This window comes from Melozone crissalis, unplaced genomic scaffold (genome assembly GCF_028551555.1).
Source record: "Melozone crissalis strain CALT ecotype California unplaced genomic scaffold, PUWL_Pcris_2 ptg000034l_1, whole genome shotgun sequence".
Classification (NCBI taxonomy): domain Eukaryota; kingdom Metazoa; phylum Chordata; class Aves; order Passeriformes; family Passerellidae; genus Melozone; species Melozone crissalis.
Window position 1 is genome coordinate 11,959,317 of NW_026535812.1, and position 25,715 is coordinate 11,985,031.

Consider the following 25,715-nt stretch of genomic DNA (forward strand, 5'->3'; position numbering starts at 1 on the left):
GAACCTGATGCTATGCCAGAACAATGAAGATAGTAAAACCCACACTGAAGTGGTGGATGCCCCATCCTTGGAAACACTTGAGGTCAGGCTGGATGGGGCTCTGAGCAACCTGATCTGGTTGAAGATACCCCTGCTCATTGCAGAGGGTTGGACCAGATAACCTTTAAAGGTCCCCTCCAGCCCAAATTGTTCTATGACTGCTGCTAAAGATCTTTGTAGATAATTTCCTTCAAACTCAAATTCAATGTCTTGTTTACTCATCAGAAATGTCTCTCTCCTGGCAGCCATTGTCCCCTCTGTTTATCACTATATGCAGTTTTATCAGTTTATAGCACTATGAATGTTATTGGTAACTAAGCACAAATCTTGGTGCATCTTAAAAATATAGAATTGCACAGAAAATCTGTGTATCCTGTGAAGTGTGCAGCTGCTGGCAGCATGAGAGACTGTCTTTATTATTATAGCTGCAGATTATGCCATTACTTTATTATAATGTAAACACATTTTTCTCTCCAAAATAGAGGGGGTTTTATCTTTGGAAATAGATAAAAATTACTTTTCTGAGAATTTTAGAAGCCTGCAATACTACTGTTTCAGTTCTCAGCTGCCAGATTGTCCTGGAAAGCTAATGTGTGTGAGTTCTCACGTTCAGCTGCAGGCTGCTTTCTGCTCCCGTTCCGTGGAGAATGAAATTTGACTGCAGAAAACGAGGACAGAAAAGTTAAAGAATAAGAGAGATTTCAGAAGGTTTTCCATCCTGTACTTTAGCTGATGCAAACCAAAAGCCAAAATGGAGCCCAGGAAGTAGATACCGAATGATATGAAGCTATTTTTCATGCTGCTGTCTAGCTGGCCACCTGCTAGGCTTACCAGAGACCTCCAGCTCCAGGTCCCCCACGGAACAATGGCAGGGAGCAGTTGGGCTGAAAGGCAGCTCCTGCTGGATGTGTCATCATCCCTCACCCCGCTCTCGCTGGAATTAGTGACATTTTCAGTGGCAGCTTTTAGCAGAAGGATTGAATGGGTATAGAAATGAACTGCTGTGTTGCTCTCTGGAGGGTTGGAATTACATAGGCACAAATGAGGCCCCCTGATGTGGAGTGCTCCTGATGAGGGAGCTTGAAATGCAGCACATTGTATTTCACTCGTTATCTGGCTAAATGGATCTCTGTACATCAAGGCTGTCAATCAAGAACTTTTATCTATACAAATGTGGAATAAATTTTTGCATAAAAACCAGGAAAATGAAGCAAAAAATGTGCTGAGTTTCTAATTTTAGAAAATTATATCATCAATAGCGTAGGGGTATCTGTATTTCTGTCTTTAACTGAACAGATATTCTTGGCTTATAAGTGAGTTTTTCCTAACTAGCATTAGAAAGTCAAGTGGAATTATTTCTAGCTTGTACAAGTAAGAAAATATGTAATCCAGATGAGCCTTAACAGTTCTGGGGATGATGTGCAAATCAGAGTAGAACATGGCTCCCTCTTCTGGATTTTAATTTTTTTTTTTTATTATTCTACAAGGTTAACAAAATCAACAAAATTAAATATCAAGCTGGAATACATATGAAAAGATCTGTGGAATTGAAATGATCTTCTCTCAGATTTAAAAGTAAAACTGTTCCAGAAGTTTAAGGAATTGCCAAAGACCATGTTTGATCTGAGTGTCAGCACTAACACTGTCCAGGTTGGGTATTTGTTTGCTGCTGTGTAAAATACTCTCAGTTATACTACAGGTGCCTCTAAAACAGCACAACTTAAAAACATGGTATTCCCAAATTGTCATGAAGTGTAGACAGATGGGAACAATGGATTGAAAGATAATGGTTTCCAAAACGTTAATTAAAATAGGGCAAGAGCACAGTGAGGTTGATCAGAAGGTATCCATTTGCTTCTGTAGCTTTGGAGAGATGACCTTGAGTTTTAAGATAACAAATTCTTTGTGATAGATGTGGCTTTTTCTAGTGGTAGATGGCTATTTTTGTCATTCATTAAATGTGGACAGGAGAAATATCAAAAAAGCCAAAATAGCTCTTACCTGAAAACATCATCATGTGCTGAAAGGTCCTGGGAATCTTTTGTTTTCGTCCCAAATTCAAAAGGAAAGAAAGTGGGTATATGTTGGAAGCTCTTGCTACAAAAACTGCCACCTAAAATGTAAGATGTTGAGGAAAATAGTGGACAAGCTACTGACAAAACAAGAATTAACCCAAATATTTCTCTAAAATTATTTTTAAGGTGTAATTAAACAAATATGACATTATCTTTTTAACTTTTACATGCCATGTTCCAATGCTCCCTGTGCAGTGGCAGAGACCTGCCTTCCCCAGACATCCTGGTTTTATATTCATCATTCTGTATCTCACTTCAATCACTCTACTTCTACTCATCACATTTGTGTCACATGTGGCTTCATCTTCAGCTCTTCAGGAAAATGCCCATCATCAATTGCAGAGAGAGCATTATGTCCTTGAGCAGCAATTTTCAGAGAATAAATGTACTTTTGGACCTGATTATTACTACTTTATTTCCTGGTGATTCATATTGTCTATACCCAGCACTTTTTGCTATTTCTTCCCCTTCTCTGCTGAGATTCTTCCGATGAAGTTCTTTCTTACTCCTCTGTGAAACTATCCCAAAAGTTGCCTTAATTGGAGCCATGAGGCCATTATCAGGTTTAGAGAAGCCAGTCTGAGCTCCCTGTATATGCTTTTTGCACATTTTGCACATTTTTTGCCCTCCCTTTGTCTTGCAGCTCAATTATGGCACTCCCAGTCTGAGCAGCCTGGACTGGAGAGCAGGTGAAGAGTTTGGGAGTTGATGTCTGAGTCCCAGCAGCTGCCCCAGGAGCTGCCTGCAGCTCTGGTGCAGTCCTGATTATTCATTTAGAAATTACATATAACAATTACTGCACATCAACAGTGTGCTCCCAACTTTCAAAGCTATTACAGTTCATTTAAAAGTGATAAGCAGAGGGCTGCTGCTCTGGGCCAGAAAAAAAAAATCATTGAATAAATTGTCAGTGTGAAAAGAATCTATACTGCTCTATGAGTAAGATTTATTGAGAAACCATGGCAGAATTAAAGACACAGAGCTTTTCTTACCTCTTAGGCACATGATGGGGTAAATAATTCCATGTATGCTAGAGATACCAATTATAAAGAAGGAAAGATGTGAGCAAAGCAGAACTGTGTGATTTTTAAGGGCTTCATATCATTTAAGTAATTTTGGGGAAGTCCTGCTTATGGCACACATCTGTCTGGAGGCAGCTCTCCAGTTTGTGGATCTGCACTGGCTCCAGACAGGAAAAGAGGTTTTGTGTTGCGCCTGTCCCCACAGATGTGTCCCAATACTTATCCTGATTTCCCACTTGTAAACCACTGGCAAAACTTCCCCAGCTGGTTTAAAGCTATTTGCCTGTAGCAGAGCAGCAAAATAGCAACTGTCCAAAGAACATGTGCTTACATGCATTGGGGCAGTTATTAGCACATAGGTAATAGGTGATTGTGCTTGGAATTGACAATTTACTGATCTTTACTATTCAAGGAACAGATTGGTTTCCTTGTTGACTTCCTGTTTTACACAGAACATGCATTCTTTTTATATATATATACACACACACACATAGAGAAATATGTACTTCTTTAAAGCAAAGGATACAAGAGCACCAAATATGAAAAGAGGATTGAAGATGTGATTTTGAAATGTAAATAGTGCGAGCCCCATGTAACAGAAGATGACATTCTCAGCCAAAAAATTCATGAACTCGAACAACTTAAAGAAGAGAGAAAGAACATAATTATGACTCATGTCTACAGCAAACTACTGATTATCCCAGGTTCCCTTGGAATACAGAACTGTTTAGATGAAAGGAACAGAAATTGCTGCTGTTTCAAGGGTGGATTTTAAACCCACCTAATTTGCTGACAAATTAGACACAAGGTGTCTTTTAGCTTTAAAAATCATAGTTGCTTGCAGGTTTTTCTCTGATTTGTATATGAAAGCTTGACATAGACAACTGGTAAAATACATAAACAGCAAGTAAGTTATATGAGCTTCAATGCAAACTGCAGGGAAGCTGAGGGAAATTAGCTTCACTCATGTTTGCAGGGGGAGCCTGGGAAATGGCTCCTGGTAACACCAGTGGCTGTGCATAATGTCCTGGGTATGGGTACACCAAGGCCTAGAGAGAAAAATAATCCTAAATGGACTTTTAAGAACTTATCCCTTTTAAAATATAGCACAGCCTTTCTTATTGCTATGAATATTGTCTTGCAGATGGAAATTCTATTTGCACTGTATGGACATCAATATCAATACTAATTTCAAACCAAACTATTTAAAATGTCATTTAAAGGTATTATAAAATAAGCTTAAAATGCTTGAGTAGGGTAGAATTTCTTGTGGGAAAAATCAAGCAAAGCCAAAATATTTGTTTTCCTTGAGGGGATGTTTTTGATTATATTTGCAACTGATTATATTAAAACTAATAAAATAAATTTTCCTATTTAACCACATCTGGAAAAAATCAATCATTGCTGCCAAATAACCACAGAGAGGAAAAAGGGGCATTTCATTTCTGAAGTCACTTTTGAGCTCAGGATTCTATGCTAACAAATCCTGATGCAGAGTTAGGACTGAAGTTTGTCAGTCTGTCTGCAACCAGCCATACATCACTATCCACAATGTTACTATGGAGATATTTTATTTGTCCTCAGTGGGCTTATGTATTTTTTGTAATATGTTTGTGCTTCTAAAAATAAATATCCAGTAACAGTCACTAAGATTTAACAAAGGAAAAATGAGAGCTGTCAAAATCATTAAAACAAATTTCAGAGGCAAAATGGCATAAAACCCATTAGTATATGGGAGGATATTTTGGACTCCATGGCAGCACCATCAATTATCCCAAGCACACATTCCATAGCCCTCATTTTGTGCTGCAATATTGAACAACATTAAAACAAACACAAAAAATATTTGCAGGTTGGTTAGCAGTCTTAAATTATTTGAATTAAATTAAGATGAGAGGAACCAGTGGTCAAAAACTTCTAAGTATGGGATCTTGTGACTCATAGAAATTATGATAAGTTCTTTCATTTCCACTTGGGAGCAAACATGATCCCATGTCTTTGTGGGAATATCATCTGATGCATTGTTTGAAACAACTGAAAAATGTATCAGGAGTGCCATGACAGGATCTACATCTCTATAAAATAGATATCTGTGAATATATGAAAATCATTTGAGAGAAGGATATTGCTCTGAGGAACCACAACTGCATACTTTAATTATTGGGATGAGATAAAGTACTCCACAGGTTTTAAAGCTGAATGATATTTTGTTTTTCATTTAGAAAATCTCTTTCAAGACTCAAAAAAAATTAAAGTAGATGTACTATTGGCCCATTTTAGAAACACAAATTCTTAAACTAAATTCCTTTTCTTGTATTTTCAAAACTTCTGTTAATGTACTTTTTTTTGAGGAAAAGAGATTTTTTTTTCTATATCATTGCCTTTGCTGTATACTTTTTCTCAGCAATCTTACTAAATTCAAGCTTTTACTCTTGCTTGGAGTGCTTTCTTGGTGTAGCTGATTTTAAACTTCTCACCCCTTGTCTCCCAGCAATCCCATCAAGATAGAATCTTTATGGATCTCTTGCAAATCCAGTTCAGTGCATCTTTTCCATTTCCCCACAACCTTACCTCCTTTTACTCACTACATGCCTCCTGCTTCTTCCTACTTCAGACTTCCAGGCTGATTTCAGTAAATTATTGTTAAAGAGAAAAAAAAAAAAAAAATCCCTCATCCTTGTCTGGGTGTTTTCACTCAACATGAGCAGCACATTTTTTCTTTGCTCTCTGGGTGAACGTGTCGTGTCCCACAGCACAGCCCTGCTCTGCTTTCCTTGGCCTCTGTTCACAGTGGGTGTAACATTTGCAGCCACAGCATCTCTGTCAGATGCCTCCAACGTTGGAATTGAATTGCTGGACATAAATCTTTTTTCTACCCCCTGAACAAATATAACCTAAATTTTTTTTTTTGTTTCTGTGAGCTTTTTTTTTTTTTTAATATGTATCTTTGCTTAACTGTGCCAGTTTTTCCTCTCTTATCTCTAGTTTCTCTGTATTTTGATCTTTCACTATCACTGCTTGCTTGCTAGAAGATTAAATCCAGACTACTTTTCTTCCTTTGTGTTGCAAAAATCCCGGTGTTATTTCAATAGCTAAATTAGAGCAGGCTCCACTCCTTCCTATTCCAGGCACAACCATGATATGGTCTATTATCAAAGCTTCAGCTCCTTAAAATGGTAAAAGTAGCTTGTTAGCTTAATTCAGACTCTTCTGTGTTCTCCACATAGTTTGCTCTCTTTTTAAAAAGTCTACCACTCACTCATATGACACATTTATTCACTGACTGCAACTTAGTCAAATTTCTCATGAGTTAGAAAGAATTAAATAAAACAATTGCTTCAGAACTAGTTATTGTCATAAAAGGAGTGATATCTGAATGCTGTTTCCTGGAACAAGACACTTGCTGATATAGCATAGAAATGACCCACTGTTCTCTTGGCTTTACTTTTATTAGTGTATTTAAGATTAGTGTTTTATTTAGTGCTCAGCTTCTGTGTTTTGTTCAACAGTGATACAGAGCCCATGGAGAGATTCCATTTAGCACTTTACTGTCAGTGCTGTGCAGCACAGACCCCTTCAGAGCAAAACAATTTGTTCTAAAGAGATCTTCTGAAAACCACGTTAAGAAACAGTTTCCATAGGAGCTTTTTTCCCAAATTTCAGTCAGATGCCTTTCAGTCAGATGTTTCTGGAGTTATTTTAAAGAGGAGATGTCAAGACCTTTGGATGAGAAGTAGAAAAATAGGAGCAATAGATTTCAGCTGGAATTTAAAAATCCCTGGGTGCCCCAAGGAGTGGCACCATACACAGTAGGATGTGGGTGACATCCTCTCCTGTCTGAGGGGCCACGAGTCAGGGCCATGCTGTGGCCCATGGGCTGCTTAAATGCCACTCAAAATTTCTCAATATTTTGAATATATGTACTTGCAAGTGGGATTACTTTTGTGGGAAGGAAAATTTAGGATTAAAGTCCTGGATTCCAAGTATTTGGAAGTATTTTCTCCATAACCATAAATTTCCTTCCCTTGTCACCCACAGACTACCAACCTCTTTCTACTCTAAATGAAATTGCCATAAAGTGCTTATACACCACTATTAGTTTTCCCAGGGCTACCAGAAAACCATTTTAACATAGCAATAAGACATTTTTTTGTTATAAAACTAAACCCCCTCATTTGTAATGTGGCATTTCTAACTCTCCACAAAGTCTATAAATCTGGTTATACTTTTAATGTAAGAGCTGTAATAAATCACCAATGCCAGCACATTGCAGAGTAGACCATTAATTACAAGAACACCGGTTCAGAACTAATCTGGGCACTTGGTTTAGGTGTTTAGCTCAGTGAATTACTGAGAATGGTATTTGCTTTGCTTTGGTAATTTCCTCTGTAAGTAGTGGTTATTACTAAAGATTTCTAGTAAAATTGACATAATATTTATGTGTTTAAAAACACATCATTCATGAAATATGCTTTGCTTTTCTATTACTCTCAGCTGTTGAAAGTTCTAAGAGAGATTAAAAATTAGAAAATTCTTTTTTAACCTGGGACATCATTCTAGAAAATGCCCCTTGCAGTTCAGTTCTCACTGGCAGAGGAAGGAAGCAACCTGTATGTTAAGCCTTGCTGTAGCCACTGAGTTTATCTTAGATCAATGTTTTATTTTAACTCAAGTGAAAAAATTTATATCATATAAAGACTGCATTAATTTTAATTTTTCAGTGAGATAAGGCGAGCATGATCTTTTTTCCTCTCCATCCTTTCCTCCTCCCCCACAGTTAAGTTCCAGCCAATTAGAGCTATAATCTATGCCAGAATGGCTTTTGGCACTCAATTTATTTTCTAGAACCACTTATATTTTCACTGAGTGTTAGAGAGATTTTCTAGGTAAGTAATTAATGCACCTGGAAGATGGAACACACTAAGTACCAATCTTACCTGCAATGAAAATAGAATTCCTTAAAGGAGCATCAAAAGGAGAAAATGAACATAATCATTGCCACAGTCCTCTTGTGGCTGGGGAGATGGAAAATGTAAGATTTTTCAAATACTGATATTTTAAGGAACACTTCTCATCTCAAGAGAATAAAGTTAATATGACAGGACTGGGTAAAAGCAGAATGGCAAACAGTATTCCTTCCTCTTGAGGGAACAACATTAGTACAGAGGTATTGAGTAGAGGCTGAATTACATCCTCAAATTCCTTCCAGCAAAATTGACTGAATTTTAATCAGTGATGGCAATATTGCATTCATTCACTTGATTTAATATCTGCTGAAGGAATGTCATCCACCTCTTGCAGGTACCTGCATGCCTTCTGCAGCTGCACTGATTTAGCCAAAAACATGGGAAATGCCACCTCTCTGGGGGATGCACCCTACAGGGATATATTCCTGCATCAAAAGAGGGAGTTTCCATACTCCAACAGCACCTAGGAAGCTAGGATGTAAAACTGAATATAGCTTTAAGAGAGATCTAAGGGTGGCAGAGCTGCTAAAACCCCAAGAATTCAGTGTTAAGTGATGGTTATAAAATTTATTATCTTTGAATAATTTAAAATTTATTATCTATTTAAATATATCACAGATTTCAAAATACTCCATGAAGTCAAGGATATTGATAAATTAATAATTGATGAAAATTACTTTTCCTTAACTCCTTAACTCTTTTGAATTAAAATGCAGTGAGAATTCAAGCTACTATAATTTTCCTGAGATCATAGAAACCTTTATTATAGCATAATTGCTTTATTTTATTTCTCTTCAGATTAGAAGTTTCAAAATTGGGAAGAGATCTGGATTTGAACATTTTTCTTGAAAACTTATACAGCTATAATGAATGCTCACAGCATAATGATATAATGCTCATTTCTGAATATGCTTAGATGAAAGAATCAGCAAAAGTAACTCAAATTCATGATAGAATATAAACTTGTTTATGGTGTTCATTTTGATATGCAAGCATATCTGACTCTCAACTTGCAAACACACTAGCAGAGACAAATTCTTACAGGATCTTCAATATCCTGGGAAAAATTCTGGTCTTTTTTACCAGTAGACTTTGCTACTGAATTAAATGAATTTCAGCCCAACAGATTTCTGGAAGACACACAATAACTTTCTATTTCCCTATAGATCTGAGAGGTTTAAGGGATTCATAAGGCCTGAGGAAGAACTAGGAAAGGGAAAAGATCTGAAAAAAACCCCAGTAGCACCAAGGGGAAGGAAAGGCCAGCAATATTTTGCATTTCCATGGTATGGCTTACTCTTTCTGGCATAATCTACTCACCATCACCAAAGTTCAGCTTGGGAGAAGCTGGACAAACTACTGGCACAGAATACACTGCTGACCACCAACAGCAAAGCAAAACTGTTGGCCTCAGATATAAAGGCAAATCCTACTGTTAAAATTATCATAGGTCTTGAATGGCTTTGCTTAAAAAAAGAACTTTAAAGCAAAAATGTTGAAAATTAGGCAGCCAATAAGAATTTGGTATTTAAATTAAATGCTGTCTTCAATCAAATTTGGATCTAGCTCTGGATCATTAGTCTGGTTAAGTTGCTTAGAAAAGGGGATTTCTGCAAAGTTGTTTTTTTTTTTTTCCCCCCAAACGTGTTCCAGTATCTCCTTTTCATGCAGCACAACCAACTTTTGCTACTGTACAGCACCTTAAATGGTACCTAAAAATAACCCCAGAATGACCCCTGAATGGAAGCTGCCACCAAAAGAGAGAGGTGATGGGCCTGTTCCTACAGCTTCTCAGCCAAGTTCTTCTTTGGTTCACAAACTAGAAACAACCATTTCCAAAGTGCTTATTTATCTTAAATTCCTGGACTGAGATGTTGCAGGCACAAAGGAAGGAGTGACCCAGTGCTCTGTTGTCTCAAGATTATGTGCTCAGGGATTCCTGCAGCTCAAACTCGCTGAGTTTATTTTAGCAGGACTTTCTGCAGGGATTAAGGAAGGGTTCTGCTCCAGATGGGGCATAATAGAGTGCAGCTGGAAAATTGTTTGATGGGATATAAAGAACTTTTCACTGGCCAGAAAATAGTGGTAGTACTGGAATAACTGTGTTCAGGCTGAATTTGGACATTTTTGTGAACGTTGATGCCTCTTCCATTCCCTGGTAGAGGCAATGATGGTAATGGAAAATGAAGAGACTGTTAACAGCTTATGCTGTCCAGGATTAAATAAGTATTCTTATGAAGCTGAAACCAGACTCTGTGTAGAAGAAAAAGAATAAAAAACCGCCAGATAATAATAACATCACTGAAAATGAAGCTCAAGGATATATTCTGAACAGTTCAAATGATACTTTCTTGGAATGTTCTTCCTGGGATGGCAAATCCATGATCATGTGGAAGTGGGGACATGAACAGAGCGTTAAGAGCTATGTGGAATAATGGTTAAAAAATAAGCAAAAGAAAGAAACAAGTGGTGGCTTTGAGAAAGCAAACTTCCAGTAGCAAAGGAGACTTAGCTGCTTTAAGACATGCCTCTTCTTCTTCTGATCAAAGAAAAATAATAATGTTGTCAATTTAATATAGTTATCTTTAAAATGACAACGACCTAATAGATCATTTGCATCTCTGCTTTTTTATTAGAATTAGAGGAACTGCTGCTGATATTTCAAAATTAAAACACAAAATCAATCTCATCTTTCCCTTTCATTCCTCTCAAGTGTGCTTTTATTTTTTCTGTGATCTGCCACCAGAGTCCTAACCTCTTGCAAGCAATTCAATTTCTAACAAGGGAAAATGCAATTTATTCTATTTCAATTTGCTGAGAGGAAATATACTCTAATACTAATTATTGAAGTGTGTCCTTAAAAACAGTTTCCTTTCTTTCCAAGTTTTGGATGTTGGAAAGAAATTCAGTTAGTCTTTGACATATTAGGAATTAGTGACTCATATGGGGCCCTTTAACCTATCAGGACTAAAAGCAAAAGGTTCTTATGAAGTCTGTGGGGTCTTTTCTTCATGACTATGAGATTTCACTACCAATCTGACACTACAGAACAAATACTTGCTCTTTTTGCATCTGTTCTATTGACATGATATTGCAGCTCCTACCTACCAATAGTAATGTTTCCCTTCCAAGTGTGTAAAACTAAGTCTGTGGAACAATAAAGCTGTAGAACTATAAAATAGGAATTACTCTATTTTACCTAAACCAGACAGCAGTATCAGTGTTCACATGCAATTTTCTGATGCCGTGTTGTTGTTTTCTTTATTCGGGGCCTAATCTAAGAGAAAAGAGTTTTTACAAAATAACTTGTCGAGTTTCTGTGCAGCATTTACTTGTTCAGGGTTTCCCATATTTACACTGCTTTGTTTATAGAAGCTAAGAATAGACACAAGGCATTACCAGTTTCTAACCCAGGCAGAGCATCCTCATGCTGAGAATTGCTCTTGATCTGAACAGTGTTGAATAGTATGATTTCCTCATGATATTAAGCTCCTTTTATTTTTCTTTAAGACCTATTATTGATGAGTCACCTTTTATTTACATTACCTTGGCAGAATGCCACTCTGGAGTTACATTGGACAGAATTATTTGCAATTAGTCTGCAATTCTAATATCAGTATCTGAAGCAGGATACTGAATTAGTATGTTCACTGATCTGCTCTTATATGTCTGTATGTGGGAATTTGGGGAATTCTTTTGTTTCATTTCTACAGTCATCTTTAAACAGCTTGCCTGCCTCCTGATGTAGGCTGCTATTCAGGAATTGAGATGCATTTGAACAAGAAGTCTGAGAAATGTGAATAGCAGCTATGCTCTGTGTGTCACACTTTTCCCCTAAGTATTAGAGTACATGGCTTTTCTCATCTAACACTCCTTTACACTTAAAGCTCTAATCTAGAGAGCTCTATGGAGATGTGATAAATGAGAGATAATTTGACTTCAGCTGAAACAGAATAGAAGATGCTGAACTGTTGGAAAAAGTATTGCAAAGATTTCCAGTGTTTTCAGGTCTGCTCAATTACTTATGGTCTCACTGGTGATGTTTTACTGACATCAACAACGGGAAAAAGAAAAACAGTAAAACAAGCCGAAATTAAAATTGCTACACTAAGATACATCTTCAACTGTGCTTAAATCTGAGAGCTTAGGTGACTATTTTACATAAAATTAAGAATATGTAGTGAAATGATTAAAATACCTTCTGTAAGATTCTGTGGGAAAGCAGAAGGAGGGTGTACTAGGGACATATCATTAGGCACCTCAGAAAAATGCTTTTACAAGAAAAATTGTAATTACTACATGAGTGTGTGCTTCTGAGGGTGCTGATTGTCTGTTTGGAATTTTCAAACACTCCTTACTCTTCTCAGGTTCTCCGGAGCCATAAAATGGTCAATACCTCCTTTAATTTGTGTGACTGAAGCTGAATTAAAAGTCCAAAGCTTGAAAAAGCTCCTCCAACTTGTACCCCAATTATTGTAGGTAAGTGAAAGTATATAGGTACCAAAATACATGCAAAGATAGGGCACTTATTTGAATCCTACTCATGATTTAGACATTTAGTCTGAAAACTTTTGACAAAGGGCATTTTAGCCCTTAATTATGTGCACAGCCGGTGCCATGAGGAAGAGATGAGCTATTGTCAGCTGTTTGGTATGTCTTGGACTGTGCTACCATTTGGTACAAATGTCTCTTTGGAAGGTAGGAAAGCCATTAATTGTGCAATGGAAACACAGCTGTGCAGTCACTAAAAAGACAGGATGCTGGCAAGGCCTTTAGACTATTATAATGCCTTATTTACATGTATTTATTTTCTTCTTGCAGCTTATTGTGTGAGAATTCTATTGTTACCAACATACTTCTAAAAGTTTTGACCAAAGCCTTTGTGAAGTTCTTACAGCTGATAGGGAACTTTGCAGATAACAACCCTTGAAAGAAAATTGTGAGGAATCAGCATTCATGTAAAAATCATGTAAGTTAAAAAGGAGAAACAGACTGCAGTAATGGATCTTTGCCAGCAGCAGTTTGGTGCTGGTAGGAATCACACAACAGCTCAGATTCCTTAAGGGCTCCATTGCCCCAGGGCTTCTGGGCAGGAAAAGCATTGCTGTTTAAAAAAATATCAAGTAAAAAGTAGCAAAGCTCCCAAAGCCCTCAGACTGCTTTGGGTGAAGTCAGCCCCATCTGCAGCAGAACTCTGGATGCTCTGCAGAGATCCCAGTGTAGCCTCCCCAGCCAGGCCAGAAATAGCATCTTAATTGTGTTTCTAAACACAGCCCTCTCAGGAAGAGCAATTATGAACCTGGTGACACATACTCATGCAAGTGTAAGGCAACACAGGGTTCTAATTAAAGTACCTATTATGAATACCCTCAACATTAAAACCTATTTTGACCTATGTGCTGAACAATTTTACTATATTCCAATTTAGCAGTATAATGTACTATGCACAGAAATACTTACCAGACAGGTTTTTTCCTAGAGATTTGTTCCGTAACTGAAGAATTTAGTGATAAATCTTGTATTAAAATCATCTAACACAATAACATGAAGTGTCAGTGTTTCCAAACTGGAGAAAATCAATCCCATTGGGAGATAAGTATATTTTAAGTAAGAGGCTGAGTGTTTCTAACTCTGTTGTCATTAGATATATTTAGAACTTGCTCATTTATAGCATAAGCCAAATGTCATTGAAATCAAAGGATTTTGGTTCATTATATAAAATTCTACTAAATTAGTTTTCCTGTATGAAAAATTAAGGAAGACTTAAAAGAAGAATCCTACCTCTATTTTTTATCCTCATCACAAATTCTCAGACGAGGGAGTTCTGACTGATTATGTTTGAGGGAATTGTTGTAAATATCATCTTTTACAAAACATGAGTTGCAGAAGTTATTCTTCAAACTAAAGTTAGCCATATTTGTTCTGAGATGTAAAAGTGCACCCCCTCTGTTTCAGCAGTACATATTGATGATGTGAGAATGTGCTCCTAACCCAGCACTAGATTGATTCTGGTTTGCTTTTTCTCTTTCTGCATTGCACAGTTGCTGTTATCAGTGGCAATAGTTAGCATGGGCTTGATTTCACAGGCTACATACATAGAGAGGATTCTCTTCACAAAACTAGATGTGCTTCACACAAGTGGGGCACAAGGCTGGATTTTTGCATAGCTGAAGACTTAAAAACGAGGGATAAGTGTTAACTGCTCAAAGTAGGGAGAAGTGTCTCAGAGGTTGCTCTTCAAAGCTCTGGTGAGTTCTGTAAAGCTGTGTTGGTTCTGCAGGAGCTCTCACAGCCCCAAGCAGTCTGACTCCACTGCACAGAGCAGCGCACATGAGAGCCTCATTTGTGATCCAGGGCAGTTCCAGAGCAGCCAGGACACAGGTCTCACTTTGCAAGTTCCTTACACCTTTCTCCACATGCCAGTGTGATTTTGGCCTATCTGTTATAATTCCAATTGGTATATGTTAGCTAACTGCTGGCATCTGATACTGTGCTGGAAGAGTAAACTACAACCTTAACAATCTAAGATCTTTATTAATATTTAAAGAAAATGTTTAATGTTTAAACAGATTGTAAAAACTTTAATGAAACCATTTGGAAACTAGTTTGCATATGGTATTATGTTCCTTAGCCTACCAGCATCAAAAATGACATCATTTTTTAACAAGATGAGCTTTTCTGTAGAAATACTGCTTCATTACAGTTCTGGGTTACTTCAGGGTATGAATTACATTTCAGTGTGTTATTTTCCAGTTTCTGTGCTTAAGCAAAATTAAGGAAAATATTTATTTCTTTGTTTATGAAGAGAATTTCTCTTCATCATAGGTTCAAAGTACTTTTCTTTATTCTCTGTGTGTGTATGTGTTTAAGACACTAGAATATGATATTCTTCATAAAATGCTGGTGACAAAGGGGCACATGTCTTATGGGAGCTAATGAGGCCAGAGCACATCTGCACATTCTCACTTAAGGAATATCTAATGCAGGTGTACAAAAAGAGGGAAAATGGAAACTACAGAATGGAGTATAGAAGTGAATATTCTAACAAGATTTGTGTATATGGACACCCAGGGTTTTTAGTATTATGGGTAGGAAAGCAGCTAATTTATTATATAAACCATAAATGATGCAGGTAATTACTGATGCACCAGAGTTATGAAGTATGCTGTTATTGGTTACTCATAGCAATGATTTCTAGCTGTTTACCATCCATCATGTAGCTCACAGCTGAAAGAGAGGAAACAATTACAGCATTTTCACATAAATTTAAGGGGAGTCACATGTAAAGAGACTGCAGATTAACATTCTTTTAGTATGGTGAAGTAATCAGGAACATCAGTCAGATAATGAGGGATTTTGTTAAGAAATTCAGATTGAAAGACATGGTAGTATAATTTCTTCTGCAGAAATCAAGATTTTCTTGTGTTATTATGATTCTTCTCGTTAAACGCATACAGTAAGCAGCTTCAGATTTCTTTATAGCATTACACTGTTCTACAGGGTTCCATAAGATCTTATGGTACATCTGGTCAAACAATGCACCTGGCATGTCTCCAGCATTCATCTTTTTCTGCTAAACACAGAAAATAGCTGTGCAGAGGACTGGAATTCATTGTACACTTCCTGTCAATTGCAATCCATTTTAAAGGTAACAATTATTACAAGCACTCTGCATGTGGTGCATATTCAATTAGAGAGGAGAAGGCAATTGCTGAACGAGGGCAGGCTGTTTGTGCCAGAGCCAGGGGCTCTGCAGAGATGCTCTGGCTCTGCAGTCAGGAGCACAGGGCTCAGCCAGCACATCTGACACTGCTGGAGCTCAGGAGGGAGAGCACAGGACAAGAATGAGGGGCTGCTGCTCCTCAGGGTACATAGGCTGCTGCTGTAATGATAGCCAATGTCTAGAGACCTCAGCTTCGGACTTTAAGAAGGGTAGAAGACTCTGGCTTGTGTTGTTTTCAATGTAGGTTAGTTACTTCAAAATTAGAAATAGATTTTACCTACAGTTTCAGGTATCTGATCCTGATAGCCATAAGATAAATGATGCATAAACCATTATTTTTTAAACCGTGCTTACAACCCTTTTATGTATGTGTAATTTCCTTCTCTCAAAAAGAAAAAAAGTACAAAGGCATTTCTATGTTCTCCCTGATTGTTTTCAACAGCTGCAAAATGAAGATTTTTGCTATAGGCCTTGTTTCAAAAAAAAGAAAAAAAAATCTGGGTGAAATACCAGAAAACAAGATCAAGGTTTTTCCTTAATATTACTAATTTCTGAAATATTTAAGCAAAACTGTGTAAAACATGGGCAAAACTATACTAACGCTGTTCCAGTACAACAAAATCTTTCCAAATGCTATTTTATTTTCGGACTCTTGTTATCAAAAGTATCTTCTCCAGACCTTTCTGTTGAGCCCTGTTAGTTGGTCACCTGTGCTGTTTCCTGGGCAGCACTGCCTGAAGCCTCAGTCTTTATCACTTTTGAGTCTGAACTTGCAGCAGATCAAGGAGGTTGGAAATCAGAGAACTTTCTTTTGTTCAGCTGCAGAAAGGGAACCATGAGACAGTGGCCATCAGAGCTAACTTTTATGCTCAGTCTCCACTTAAATGGAAAAATGTGTTTCATGCATGCAACCTATTTAATGCTTACCAAGAATTTGGACTTTACTGGATTCCTTAGGCAAAGACCTCTTGTACATTATTGAAGAGTGCCAGACCTGAATGCCATGCATTAGCCAAAAAGAATTTCCAGTTTGCTCTCAGGGGACTGTCAGACAGCCAGCTCTATACCTTGGAAGATAATAAACCCCCATTCTGGTATGAAATTTTCCTGGTAGGCACTGTGATTGAGGCGTGCTGGGAAAACAGATTCCCCCTGCACAGCACAGACACAAAGGCAGATTAGAATCTGGTACTGGTGGTAACCTTTCTGAGAGATAACTTTTCTTTCAGTCTTTTTCTTTGCCAATCATTTGTGTTGGAAATACTGACCTCTTGCAGTGCCTTAAAGGTCATTTGTCTCTAAGAAGAGGGGACAAATCACAACAGCTGTCAATTAGGCTGCTCATTTCAAAAGGATGGGAATTATCCTTGTGTATCCTTAAGTTCTGTGGTAGTTCTGCCTTGCTAATAATCTAGGGCATTTAGAGTTTTCCTCTGCCTAGAAATACTCTCATATTTTTTTTTAAAAATTGAGTTTGAATTATGAGAGCCATTATAACCTGACATTTGTGCATGTACTTTTCTTCCTAGAAGCATAAACTCATTATCTATAAACAGTCCAATGTTTGATAACAGAAAATAGTAGGCATTAACCAGAGATAAATTAATATAGGCTGTGTAATATAGCAGCAAGCCCAGCTCTCTTGGTTTGATCTCTTAAATGTTCACACAAATAGGAGAGCCAAAGCCCCAGGGCACACACACGTCCAGTGTGACTGTGGAGGGTTTAAGATAAAGGCACCAAACCATTTCATTTTGTGCTGCAGCTCCCTGAGAAATGAAAGGGCTGCTTCTGCCAGGGATGGGTGCTGGATATCTGGAGTGGGACCCTCACAAAGCAGATGCAGTTTGGGGGTTGGTAGTGCAGTCGCCTCTCCCCAGCTGCTCTCCTCCTCTCATAGAAAGGTAACAGCAGTAGCTGCAGCTCCTGGCATGTGCTTTTAACAACAAACTCAGGAGACATCATTCTGCTACTAAAGCAGAATTTGCAGTGCATTATTTATTTTCTTCTCTAAAGACAGCTGATGGGAGACTCCTATAAGACAGAATTATGTATCTGAAGAAAGGAGATTTGTTGTTGCACTGCTGGCTGTAGGTCTGCTTGTGACTGGTTTACAAGATCCACAGGCCAGCAGAAAAGCAGTAGAATTTGAGATCCCAGTGATGGTGCTTCATTGGGATACAGTGACTTCAGTCACCTCTCTGCCTTTAGTCCTGCAGTGCTCTTTTTAGTAAACATTGTCTGTTGGCATTCAGGTAACTCTCCTCTGATTAATTTATTTTTTCCCCTTTCAGTTGATTTGGATACCTCTATTGCCATACTTTACTTTTGCTCTACTGTTTTACTTTGCTTCTGAAGTGAGTCCATAATCATGGATGGAACAGCTCCCCAGGGAAGTGGTGGAAATGCCATCCTTGGAAGTGTTCAAAAAATTAGTAGATGTGGTATGGTAGTATTTGGTTGATGATTGAACTTCATGGTCTTGGAGATCTTTTCCTACCTCAATGATTCTGTTATTCTAAGTCTAAAGTCTGTATTGAGACTAGACTATAACATATTAGGGTCAAGAGACTATAAAGATTTGATTTGCAGTTTTTGACAAACTACAAAAAGTTTTATGATTGTTTTTTCCACATGTTTGGATTAATGTGATTAATTAGAATTAAATTAATATGCTTAAAACCACAATCGTTTTACACTAAAGTGTCTTTGGAATGCAGCTTAATTTCAGATCCAGAAATCAGCTGATTGATCCCTAGCCAGTGTCCTTGTTGGAAGACATATACTAGGAACCTTTTGAAAGCTTCATGTATTTTTCAGGGATTTCCAGGAAATATTAGCTGCTCCCCTGCAAAGTGATGACTTTTATTAATCAGAGATAATCATGTCTGTTTTATAGTGCAGAGATTAAAATTTGAAGCAATCAGTACTGTGTCCATCAGTGAGCAAAGCCCAAGAGTAGGGGCTGAACTTTGAGCCCTGTAGTGCAAACTGATCTGCTCAAGCCTCTGAGTGAGACTGCATCTTGGTAAAGTTACTCCCAAGTTAAGCAGCAGTGATGTTTATCTCATTCTTCTGCCTGTGTTAAACCTTGGAGGTGAAGGGCCACTGAAATCTTAACTTGGAATCTTGTGCACACAGCACGCCCAGTGCAGCTGAACAATGAGGCCAGGAGCTCCTGTCTCTGAGGCAGCTTGTTCCCTTAATGGGCTTGCTATCAGGAACAGCAGCACAGGTGAGTAACTGTTTAACTCCTCATGAGATTAGAAAGGCTACTGCACCTCATTTGAGAAAGCAACCTTCACCAGAAGTTAGACACACCTGTTTCAGAGGTGACCATGAGAACAAGGCTTAGCTTGGGGAATGAATGGAGACAGGCAGGGCAGTGTGTGACATGCTCCCTTGTTGGCTGGACATGTTTTCCTCTGTCTTCTTGTAATTCCCTGGCTCTTCTTCCTTGGGTGATACATTTCAGAATTCCCTTTCCAGAATTTGTAACTTGCTGACACTATTTTGTCTGCAAAGAGAATTCTTCATACCCTTGCACACTTAACCTAAGGGAGGCACTGCCCTGCCCCACTCTCATTGTTGGAGTTGTTCCCCAGAGTTAAAGGACCACGACCAGAAAAAGTACAACTCAGAAGTATATTTATGGCCATTAGTCAGTACTTCACCACTAGGAAAATGTGCTGGTCTTAGCTAGGCGTTTGAGTGAAAGTGATAAAGGGTAGAGAGAAAAACAGAGCCAGGAATCTTATCTTCCTGTAGAAAACACAATCTTATCCATGAATCCTTTTCTAGAGGTGACCTGTAGGGATTTACACTCTGCCCACTTTAAACAAACCAGGGATTTCTGTTTATCTCACAACACCCTGCCCAGCCTCTGACTTTCTTGTAGCAGAGCAAATCAGCCCCACCCAGCTGCACATCTGAAGCCTAAAGTAAAATTGGAGCTGTGATGTCCCAAGATTTAGAAGCAGCTCTCTGGCTGCAGCATAACGTGAGGGGAGATAGCAGCTGTAAATAATTCTGGAGAAAGCTGCTCAGAATCAAATAGCTTTCACTCACATCCCAGCAGTTTCATCTTCTCCTTCACTAAAGATACATTGGACAAATTAAACTTTAGGTGCCTGAAATTCAGGAGCACTCGTGTTAGAGCTAACCTTGCTGCCATGGAGGGCAGGGTCAATCTCACTGTTAAAATCATGATGGCTATAGTCAGGTCAGTGATGATGACTTAAAATGACTTCCATAAAACATCACCCATCTTAAAAAATGACAGTAAAACCACACAGAATGTTTATAAATACATAATGAAAATTGGGATAATTGAATTGAATGAAAACTAGCTAAAGCCTCCATTTTCACTAATTTTTTTAGATCTACTTTTCTTATGAGAGTGTTAATTCATTTTTTTGTGAAAAGATTAGTGTTGCTTTATAGTTTCAGATTCTGTAAGTTTCAGATGCTTGAAATCTAATATTTCTCTTTCATGAAATCTTAAACAGTGATTGACAGAATAATAAAGGATACATGGGGACTAATAATTACATGGCATCTTTTAACAGACCTTTTTAATAGACATTCTTAAATTTAGGAAATGTAGATAAGTTCTCATTTTACATCTGTGACTGAAGAGAAACTTTTTACTTCTTAGAGCAAAGGATGATGTATTATGGGAAATGCAGAACTTGGCATCAGGGTCAAAAATACCTCTATAACTCTATACCAGATTTTAGCATCAAGCTATAAAATGTTAAAAGCAAGTAAAAAATGTAAAGAAAATTATGCAAAGTAGTAAAGAAAAAGTGTTTGTTCAAAAACAGCTAACACAATTTTGCAATCTGATTTACAGTTTTAAGTCTAATTTCCATAGTTTTTGTAAGCTTCAGCTTCAGCCTTAACTCACTGTTTTGTCAGTGTGTATTGCAGTTCAGCACTCCTTTCTGAAAGATCTGTCATATTGTAACAAAAGAGACTGCTTTAGAATAATTCTATAAAAGAACTGAAAAGCCCTTGATTTTGGCCAGTAATGAGTAATAAAAATGACTTAGATTGGGAGCAAATCCAACTGTCTGAGCAACAATATTCATTGAAGATGCACTGAAGTTATATATGATTAGAAGAATGCCAAGTGTGTGGCTTATTAAATTTGCTTGAAGAGAATTCTTGGGAAGAGAGAAGGAAAAAGGCAGTGCAGGTCTCACTGAATCAGCTGCATATGAAAGGGTAATATTTGGATTAGAAAATAAATTAGAAGAATTCAAAGGAATTCAACGACAATGTTTGAACCATATCATAAAGGAGGCTGAGGATTAAGGGCTTATGGGCAAGAGAAAAACAGAATAGGAAAGTGTGCATAAAACTCATAGCTCCATAGAGAAACACATAATCCCTTTTCTGTGTCTTCAAGGGTAAATTTGGTTTATTTTCACTATTTTGTTTTGCACTTGTTGAATAGAAGGGAATAACAGAACAAAACTAGGATGCATTTAAACAAGATATTAGTTGATTCTGCTGCTGAAAAGCTTCATTGATAATTAAAAATGCCAGCAACCTTGGCTTTTTCTGTCTCTCTCTGAGGCTATGCATCATTAAAACATGCAGATGAATCCCTGAAAAAACTTCTGTTCAAATTGTAAGTTATATGCAAGGGGAGTAATGGCATATGTAATGCAGTCTTTCTGCAGAACAGAAACAATTCTGTAGTAGATTTCAATGTCATTCCCTTTCAATGCAGTTATCAGAGAAAGGTTAGCTTTCTGCTGGAATACTTTCTGAAAGCATCAGACTCTCCTGCTATGAAGAAATACAATTGAAAAGACTTATACTGTTCAATAGCTAACACTTTATTATGGGAGTAGTGACCAGAAACTTTTTTGTGATCTAAAATCTGTGAGACTCTAACAGTTGAGCTGATACTGTGGTCAGTACTTTTTTCTATCAAGCTGTTTTTTATAGAAAATTGGATTTTTGATTAAATTGAGATGTGCAAGAAGCGATGCATTTTTCTATGTAAAATTTCAAATGCTTAAAAGAAAGGAATTGCTGAAAAAGGTATGAGATTGCATCATGAAAATTATAGTGTTGGGCCATAAGTTTCCATTTTATTCTAGGAGATAGATTTCCTACAACCTGGGGGTTTTGGGACATATGAGTCAGTGTTAAAAGGGAAGAAAACGGCATTTAAATTACTTCTACCAGGCTCTAGGTAGTGGCAGGGTTGTCTAAAATTACTCATGCTGAAAAGTATTTTGAACACTGCAATGCCATAGACCTGAGAACAGCCTCATGTTTTAAAAAGAATTACAATTGTACTAGTCAATTCTTAAAAAAAACCCCAGGTGATCGAATTTCACATTTCTAAACTCTAAACAACACAATGGAAAGAAAAAAATCTTTATCTTTCTAATTATGACAATTTTTAATGAAACAGAAATTAAACAATGTTATTGCTTAAATGTGTGGGCCAGACTGCAGTTTATACAATCCCTTTGCAAAAATCTACAGGGATCCAATCTTTCAGACCCCTTCTGTTTTACTTACTGGAGCTCTTTGATTTCCTGAATTTTGAAGCATTTTTGCATGGAAGTTGGTGCAAGCTGTTATCTCCACACCTGTCTGGCATTTCCGGTCTCTTGGGAAGAACAGATTCTTATATTCTTATTTTTTTTTGCTTATCCTGATAATTGTTACTGTTTTCTGGCAAAATCTCCAGTCCTTCCCCTGATGAAGACATAAGCCTCTTGCTGTGCATTGAGGAAATCCAATCCAGCTGTATTGCAGTGACTGTTACTCCTTACACACAGTTTAAGACATGATGCCATTTATTTCCATGTCCTACCTGTTTAGTTCTCATTTTGGAATCTGTTGACAGATTGTTGTAGGTATAATGGGCCTGTGTGACTCCACAGAAAAGGACAGCAACAATACCTGGAATTAAAAAAAAAAAAAAGAGTTAGCAGCTTCTGTTTTCTTACTTAGGCTTGCAAAAGGCTGCATAAAAAACCAAATTAGTCTGTTAGTAGCTTTTTAGAACAAAAGAAATTAGAGATATATGTTCTAAGGCCAATCATGCTTTCATAGTATTTCCACTGTAGTGTATTTGGAAATTCAAAGGCCGTAGAAATTTTTTTTCAATTAATGCATGGTATGATCCAATCATAATCTGACAGTAATTGTAAGTGTAGGACTAACATAATTGTAACATGTAGGAATTTGGACTATTTGAAAGAATTTGGCAGGGACTGAATGGGGAAGGAAAAAAAAGGTTACTTTTAAATGGTTTGGGATCACTTGGTGGGGAATGACTGCAACAGGGTAAAATCATTCCAGTCTGTGCCTGATTGTATCTTATCACAAGCAGTGTGTAACGATGTCAAGGTGAACAACAACACTGTGCTTTAAAGGGATGCTCTGGCAGGTGCGAGCTGTGCTGCCCAGAACAAGCAGGTCAGTGACTGGGGACTCAGTTATAGTTCCAGGTTGTGGAAGGTCTGCAGGGGAAGCAGGATTGTCAGGAATAATAGTAACAAATTTGTTTTATAGGGATTTTTTTTAGTACTGCCTTGGCCCTGGTTGTAACTCACTGGAATCACAGAGTAACATCACTGTGTGCAGTAGTATAATCAAAGAAGCTGATAAGGTTGTGAGGTCTGGACACAGATAATGCAGGAGGAACACACATAGGGAGAAAACAGAAATCCAAAACCAGTGTCCACCAGTAGCCATATGTAAATGGCCATGGAGGGAGAACGCTCTGTCTTTTTCTTAAACTTGGGACATGTCTGCATAGATAATTATTTACACAACAGCTCAGGGCTTCCATATGTCCACTCTGATCATTGTTCCCTGCAGACATTTTGTTAGCTTCTGAGTTCTCTTTATATTTTAAATTTACCTGTACTGTTTCTACAGAACACTGACTCTTTAGCCAAGAGCAATTCCACTGAACTTTTATTATGCCTTTGTTTCTTATATTTATTTTAAGTCTATTTTGATTTATTTTCTAGCTACACTAAGACTTTTCTTCATGGTAAATATTGTGGGGTGTGGTGAGATTGTCACTGCTGAAATACATTCCAGGAAGTTTATATTTTTGTGAGGTCTAATTGCTCTCATGAATGTGTCTAATTCTTCTTTTCTCAGTAACTGGATTTGATTGTGCAGAACTGATCTGAAAAGTTTAAAAATTCTCAAGGCATTAATAATATGCACTGGGATGCTCAAATAATGACATTTCAGTTAAAAATACAGGCAAACAGTAATGTTGCTAAGTATCACTAGCTCCAGGCTCAGTAACTGAAATGGAGATAAGAGTTTCTGATGCAGTTTCTTCTCTATTAATCATCAGGATGTCAAGTCTTGCATTTTAAAAACTGACTATTAAATTCAGCTGTGATTATAAACTGGTTTTGACTGCTAAGAAACTGTTAATTATGGGTAGTGAGGAAAACCAAGAGAGTGTAATGAAGAATAAAATGGCTTAAATCTGATTTTGCAATAAGAATAAATGAACTGAATCATGCAATTATGCAAGTGTAGAAACTAGATACCCTGTTTCCAGGGAAGACTGGGGGAGTGCAGTGGAATATTCCAATTGCTACAATTGAAAGCTTAATATGTACCAGCCATGACTCTCACAATGAATAGTTCATTAAAAGTCTTGGAGAAAATTGTTTGTAATGAATATCCATAAAAATGATTACTTAAGAGTAAGGATCAATTACATGCTAACTGAAAAGGAAAGAGATGCTAACTGAAAAGGAAAGAGAAGTACCTGAAGAGGCAAACACAGAACTCTTTAGTTACAAGGAAAAGGCAATCTGGATTTCTTTGTAGCACTATAAAAGCTGGAATTGAAGTTAGCTGGGTAGCAAAATACTGTATGAGCAGAGTGTGGCACAGAACGAGGCTGTTTTTGTGGGCTTGCTTTCACAGAGAAGCAGCTAAGAGCAGATATGGCAATACTGGGGTTGAAAACAGAAATATCCATTAGATGCAGGAGGCAGATAAAGCAAGGTGGACCTTTTACTTGTCCTCATTTCAGGCTGTTGGAGGCAGCTCAGTCATTCTTTACTTAGTGGAAAAATCAGCAATTACTGAGACAGTACTACAATTGCAGAACAAAATGCTAGCTTGAAGTAAGCAGGGAATGTTTTGAGTTGAAACAAGTGGTAAGTTAAGTGCAATACAGCCCATTGTGTTTATTAACAGATTACTGACATTTTTCTCTTAATATAAAAGATGAGACATTTCACAGAAAAATGCTTTTATCACTAGTAAACTTTCAGCTTCAGATCAACCTCTTTTTTTTAGAAATAAAAGCCTTACCATTTTATTTGATTTTTTAACAGAGAAATTGAGACAATTTGTTAACTGTTAATACAGCTAGAGAACTTATTCTTACATTAGTTTTTACAGTTATATGTAGTTGAAATGGTTGTTGAGTCAAAAGCTAGTAATATAAAAAATATAGCAACAATATAGGAACTTGTACATTTAATAGTATTTTCCTGATAGTGGGAACCTTAAAATTATAGTGTGGGAATTAATTTACAAGTGCTAATCTGAAAATAGCTCCCATATTAGCTCTCACTAATAGACAAAATCTTCTTTTACACCATTTCACAAACATGCAAAAAGGAATATCAGAGAAGAGCAGCAGGTGCGATGTTCTTTTAATGAAAAACTTGAAGTGAGTGACCACAATCAAAACCTCAGAATTTGCTAATTTGAGAGATTAAACCAGACATTTTTCTCCAGCTGTCAGGTCTTTTGGTGGTAAAAAAGGGAATTTAGGAAAAGAAAACCCCCAAGCTGCTACCTTCTGGGGGAGTAAAGGAATAGTAAAAAGTGTAGCTTCGTTTCAAAAGACTTGTAAGCAAAC

At 37.3% G+C, this 25,715-nt stretch overlaps 1 protein-coding gene across 1 annotated transcript in view; it reads right to left on the reverse strand.

The window, feature by feature from the left end:
- Positions 1-25,715, reverse strand: part of SLC9A9 (solute carrier family 9 member A9) — a 173,459-nt gene that overhangs the window by 70,070 nt on the left and 77,674 nt on the right. Inside the window, exons 9-11 of the mRNA XM_054282689.1 lie at positions 22,671-22,759; positions 3,663-3,776; positions 2,041-2,152 (exon numbers count right to left, since the gene is read on the reverse strand). Coding sequence (XP_054138664.1) covers positions 2,041-2,152; positions 3,663-3,776; positions 22,671-22,759 — 315 coding nt within the window. The remainder of the gene's footprint in view (positions 1-2,040; positions 2,153-3,662; positions 3,777-22,670; positions 22,760-25,715) is intronic.